A 5,369-nucleotide genomic window follows, 5' to 3' on the forward strand; every position below is an offset into this window, starting at 1 on the left:
TTGAGAATATTTTGTTTTTGGTGTATTTTGTTTTGTTTTTAGTGCATTTTGTTTGGAAGTCGGTTTTGTTTTTTTATTAAAAAGTTTATTTTCTCTTTTTTACTTGTGCTGGCTTGATAATATATTAAAAATTTTATGGCATAATATTCTTACCTCGTTTTCTTTGTGCATTATGTTGCTGGGCCTGAAGTCACCGTGTACTAATACCGGGCATCGTATAGGTATTTTAGAAAAGTTAAAGTCCTGTGATTTCAGATAATCTGCAAGTCGTTGACGATTTTCTTCTTTAATCGCAGCGATGGTTTTTGACGCATGATTATCAAAAAAGTCTTTCAATAGATGTTCATTAAAGATTACAGGGAACTTTTCTTTGAAATTCTCAAATTCCTCTGGATGTTTGAGTCTGAAAGCGATGGACAGTGAGTGGAACTTGGCCAGCTCGGTGACTGCGCGTGACGCGTACTTCCAGTCTACACACAGAAACCTGTCCAAAGTGGTAAAGCCTTTGGATGTCAAATCTTCCAATACTATATTTTCCTTCAAATACTCATTGCTGTATCCGTAACATTTGATGGAACGTAGTCTGTGCTTCGTATCGATATTATAATTCTCTTCAAACTCATGAAATCGTTTGAGAATGTCAGAATAATAAAGAATTTCATTGGAATACAACTCTACCGGAAATTTTGATCTCATCTTTTCACTGAGCAGCGCTACTTTAGCGAACACGTTGAGATCTGGGCAACCTGGTGCAGATAAAGTAATGTGGTATAGACGCGAGGTGTAGTTAGCACCGCCGGTGTTGAATTCATGGACATCTGTTGTGTAATTCTCATACCCTTGTTCCTTGGCAATAGACTCCAGTTTACTGTACAAAACTTTCTCAGCGTCGTCGGCCATTTTTCACTTTTTTCGATTCAATTAAACTAAAAGCAAAAAGAGACTTTTTAACGTTATTAATTTAGTTACATTTACGTCTGTACTGCGATAATTTTTCACATAATATGATACATAATGTAATTGCCAAACTATATAAAACGTGTTTTAACGTATATCTTGTCTGTTAACATCTAAAGATAATAAATTACGAGTAGTGATGATATTTTGTCCTTATCTAAAGCCTTGTTGAATCAGATGATTTAATAATTTGTAAATAACTATAGTCGTTTTTTGTTGGATAACATCGTAATTGAACTGTTCGTCACTGTTGCTGGGCACGATTAGCTCACCATCTTGATGTATTAACTGGCTGTTTCCTATGTTACACAACCTAATTTTTTTTCTAATATTCTAAATGCGAAAGTTTAGATGGATTGAACGGATCTCGATGAAATTTGGCATAGACGTAGAGGATAGTCTGGAAGAACTCATGGGCTACGCGCTTTTGATTTTTTTTTAAATTTCACGCGGAACGAGTCGTGGGCGAAAGCTAGTGATACTATTTTATTATAAATGCGAGAGTTTTGAATATCTGTTACTACGTATCTCCAAAACTGCTTAACTGTTCTAGATGACGTTTGGCCACTTACAGATTTTTTTAAATTCCGCGCTAAAGAAGTACAAGGCAAAAGTTAGTATGGTATAGATGTTTAGTGTTGAAACTTCACAGTAATAATAATAATAATTTATTTAACTCATGTAACAGAATATTACACATATGATATTTACAAGAACAATACATATTATATTACATTACACACACCCATATATAAAGAAACAGGAGAAACTAAAATTAAAACGATCTAGGGGACCCGATGCCGGCTACGCGCATGTACGCGCCGCCAGTGCCCCATGATCGGGCAGTCAGGCTTCTCACTAAGCCCTCTTAGGATGCTGTTGGTACTCTCCCGAACTCTGCGTAAAAGAGAGGCCGTACGTTTGCGCAGTATGGCGTTAAAGCCGTCAATCCGCGTAATTCAGGAACAAGAAATTTTAGATGTAAGAATTAGGCAAATTTGTAAGCAGGTTTTTGTTGAGTTAATTATAAAAATGATTGTGATGTTGCTGTTTTTTCTGATATTGTCACGAGTTATGACTTTGTTGTTTTACGAGAACAAACTAATTTATCTTTGTGGTGTAAAAAATATGATACGAAACACAATAGTCAACTTGTAGTAGAATAGACTTTTTGTACATAATTTGAATTGACGTGGGATATTGATGCATACACGTTTAAAGACAAGAAACTTAATAGATATCAGAGTTTATAGTAACACTCTCACGATGAGACCAATTTATAAATAGCATATGACATTTGCCAATGTGAATTTAGTTGTAAAACACAAGTATGGCGGACGCAGATGCGGCAATACGCGAGGTCGTGAACAATATAGCGGCACAGAAACACGATAAAACTGAAATTAAAATACATACAACTACAAGTGATGGAGCTAACTATGCTTACAAATTGTATGAAATCGTTATTTCCGCAAAGAATAACAGTGATTTGGAGTTATTTGGTAAAGTTGCGATAATAGGCGAAGATGTGAGATCTGTTGTTAATGTTGAAATATATGAGAAAGAATTCTTTTTCTATAAACATTTAGTAAAGGAGTACAAGTTTTTGGAAGAAAAATATGAAATAACAGACGAGAATAAGTTACGTGTACCAATATGTGTTGGATATAATGAAGAGTATTTAAAAGAGACTATAGTTATGGAGAATTTATTGAAACAGAATTTTTCTAACTATGACAGATTGACCAGTGTTAATTGGGACTACGCTTCCAAGTGTATAAAGCAATTGGCGATACTGCATTCTCTCTCAGTAGTTTATGGAAAAGAAAATCCGAAAAAGTTTGAAGAAGTGGCTAATTATTTGAAATTCACGTATCCGAAAATGTTCTTGGAGAAAGCAATCGGAAATGCGATCGCGGCGGCTAAAGACGAATATCGAGAAAGATTTTCTACGTTCTTAGAAAAAATTATGGAGAATGAAGCGTACGAAAAGTTTTTTAAACCTTTTCGTTTAACAGTATTCGCTCACGGAGATTTTAGGCCAAGTAATTTAATGTACAGAATAAATGAGGTATGTAATGTTGAATTAATTGTAACGTTATCAATTTAAATTCGTCATAGTTCATTTCGCAGTGATAATGTTATCGGAGTTTCTGTTGTTTCACAATATTTTTGACACTAGTAGATTATTTTTAGTATCTTCTTTTATTTCATTAGCTATCGAATAATATTAAATCAAACGTTGTTGTTGATAAATTAAATTTTCTCCTTATTTTAAAAGATTATTGTAGACAAGAAATAATCCTCTTTCCGTTTTAACGTGATCCCACCTTTAGTCCCTTTTTTTCCCACCCTTTTGCTTATAAGAATGGAATGGGAAGGAAACGTGGATTTGTCGCTAGGAGGAGACACATTGAAAGGGTATCCTCGTCATGTGCGTTTCCTCCGTCAATTAAGGGTACGCAAGCATCCGTTATTGCGAATGCGTAAGGGCAGCTGTCGCTTCGCCATTTTGGCGGATTCAGGTGGCCGCTTGCTTTTTTTTTATAACATAAGGTGGCAAACGAGTAAGTGGCGACCTGAATCCGCCAAAATGGCGAAGACACCTGCCCATAGACATCCGCAATTGCAGACGCGTTGCCTACCCTTATCCGACGGAGGAGGAGACGCACATAATGCGGATATTTCCCCTTCCTATGCATCTCCTCCATCGTCAAATCCACTTCCCCTTCCCATCCTCTCATAAGAAAAGGGTGGTAAAGAGAAAGGGACTTTAATTAGGCCTCTGGCACCACATTCATCAGACGAAACACGGCATTGGTACCATTTCACCCCTGTCTACTGTGTGGTCGTGGTATTACACCGGGCGTGCTGGCCCATTCGTGCGAAGATGTTAAAGCGAGTACTACCACCTTATGACATAAGAAAAATGTACCCTTAACCAGAATTTTTGACTTCAATAGTTAACCTTTTCTTGTACTCTGTGTCTCTTTACAGAATGGAATATACGAGGTAGCAGTTGTAGACTTCCAAACGCTTCAGAGCGGCAATCCCATCACAGATATATTGTATTTCATTTATAATGGCTCAGACAAGGAGTTCCGACAGCGATATTATCATCAGCTACTTGGATACTATTACACAGAACTATCTGCCGCTTTCTGCAGATTTGGTCTACAACCTAATGATATATACTCGAAGTCAGATTTTGAATATGACTTAAAAGAGGTACACTAACAATTTTTATAGCGTTTGCCTTTGCATCTGTATTTAAAGAAAACTTGTTTAGTAGCCAACAGTGTACTGCATCTATACCTACTTTATTGCAGATCTATACGTATATCTATATGTCGTAGATAATTTCTAACAAACATCCTTACGTCCAAACTCCTGCATTTTTTATATTAACTAGTAGTTTTTCGTACCCTAGAGATTCTTATGTTAAGATTATTAATTTGAAAATTTTATAACATCGAATATTGTTGAGTTTAGTGGATGGATTTATTTTGTTAAGTTAAATTCACATTTCATAGAAAAGCATTGTTTTATTTCGCAGGTATTGCCATACGGTCTTCTTATAATCACAACGACACTTCCGATTGTTACCATCGATGTTGCAAACATCCCGAAAGTTGAAGATGATTTGGGATATTTGGATTCAAAGACCAGTCCCCTGTTTGCTGAGAGATTAAACGACATAATTAGCGATTATATTGAATTGGGAGTTTTGTGAAGTTGCCTATCTTTGACGTTGTATCTCATGCCCTTAAATATATAAAGCTTTTCTAATTAACAGTGTAATTTAATTTATTCTGATTTATTAAGATTATTTGTATGAATAAAAGACGTTTTTATATGATAAGGAATCGATTCTTTTTTCTTTATAGTACCCTAAATTTTTGCAATGTTGCAGTTTAATTTTAAAACTATTCCAATGAAGATTTTCTGTAAATGCCAGTAGGTTTTATATTATTTTACCTTTAATGTGATTCTCATATATCATATCAATGTTTTCTGTTACAAAAGATAGTAATTAACATTGACTAAAGGAATCCGATATCTGGTAATTTATTTAGCAAAGTAAGTTTTCTTTTTCCGCTCTTCCCTCGCACAAAACTTTGTTAATTAACGATTCTTCGCACGTACTAATGACAATTTAATGAACATTTCTTTGAGTGTGAGCAAATTATTCATCATTGTTTAAGACAGTTTTATATACATACAAGCTGTTGCTGGCGACTTCGTCCGTGAAAAAATAGTCTATGTTACTCATAGATGATTTACCTTTTTAATTATGAAGGAATTTTTAAAATCGGCCCAGTTTTTTAGTTATTGCAATATATACTAAAATACAAATCATCAATTTATAATATTATTTAGTTATGATATTGAGTTACAAAGGATTGTGTGTC

The 5,369-nt window shown here is 34.8% G+C and overlaps 2 protein-coding genes across 2 annotated transcripts in view; one reads left to right on the forward strand and one right to left on the reverse strand.

Moving 5' to 3' along the window:
• LOC106102267 overlaps positions 1-967 on the reverse strand; it is a 3,692-nt gene extending 2,725 nt beyond the window's left edge. Inside the window, exon 1 of the mRNA XM_013281690.1 lies at positions 154-967. Within this exon, the coding sequence (XP_013137144.1) occupies positions 154-900 (747 nt within the window). The 5' untranslated portion in view covers positions 901-967. The remainder of the gene's footprint in view (positions 1-153) is intronic.
• A 1,267-nt stretch (positions 968-2,234) lies between these two features.
• Positions 2,235-4,819, forward strand: LOC106102261. The gene is made up of 3 exons (XM_013281686.1): positions 2,235-3,028; positions 3,955-4,185; positions 4,514-4,819. The coding sequence occupies exons 1-3, from the start codon at positions 2,288-2,290 to the stop codon at positions 4,688-4,690; spliced, it is 1,149 nt and encodes a 382-aa protein (XP_013137140.1). The 5' UTR covers positions 2,235-2,287; the 3' UTR covers positions 4,691-4,819.
• The last annotated feature ends 550 nt before the right edge of the window (positions 4,820-5,369 follow it).

This window comes from Papilio polytes, unplaced genomic scaffold (assembly GCF_000836215.1).
Source record: "Papilio polytes unplaced genomic scaffold, Ppol_1.0 DF823923.1, whole genome shotgun sequence".
Classification (NCBI taxonomy): Eukaryota; Metazoa; Arthropoda; class Insecta; order Lepidoptera; family Papilionidae; genus Papilio; species Papilio polytes.

Excerpts from the sequence above, each read along its gene's own strand:
- LOC106102261 (XM_013281686.1), top strand. The coding sequence starts at position 2,288 with ATGGCGGACGCAGATGCGGCAATACGCGAGGTCGTGAACAATATAGCG. Across the intron at positions 3,029-3,954 it reads TAATGTACAGAATAAATGAG|AATGGAATATACGAGGTAGC; the intron begins GTATGTAATGTT and ends GTCTCTTTACAG. Across the intron at positions 4,186-4,513 it reads TTGAATATGACTTAAAAGAG|GTATTGCCATACGGTCTTCT; the intron begins GTACACTAACAA and ends TTTATTTCGCAG.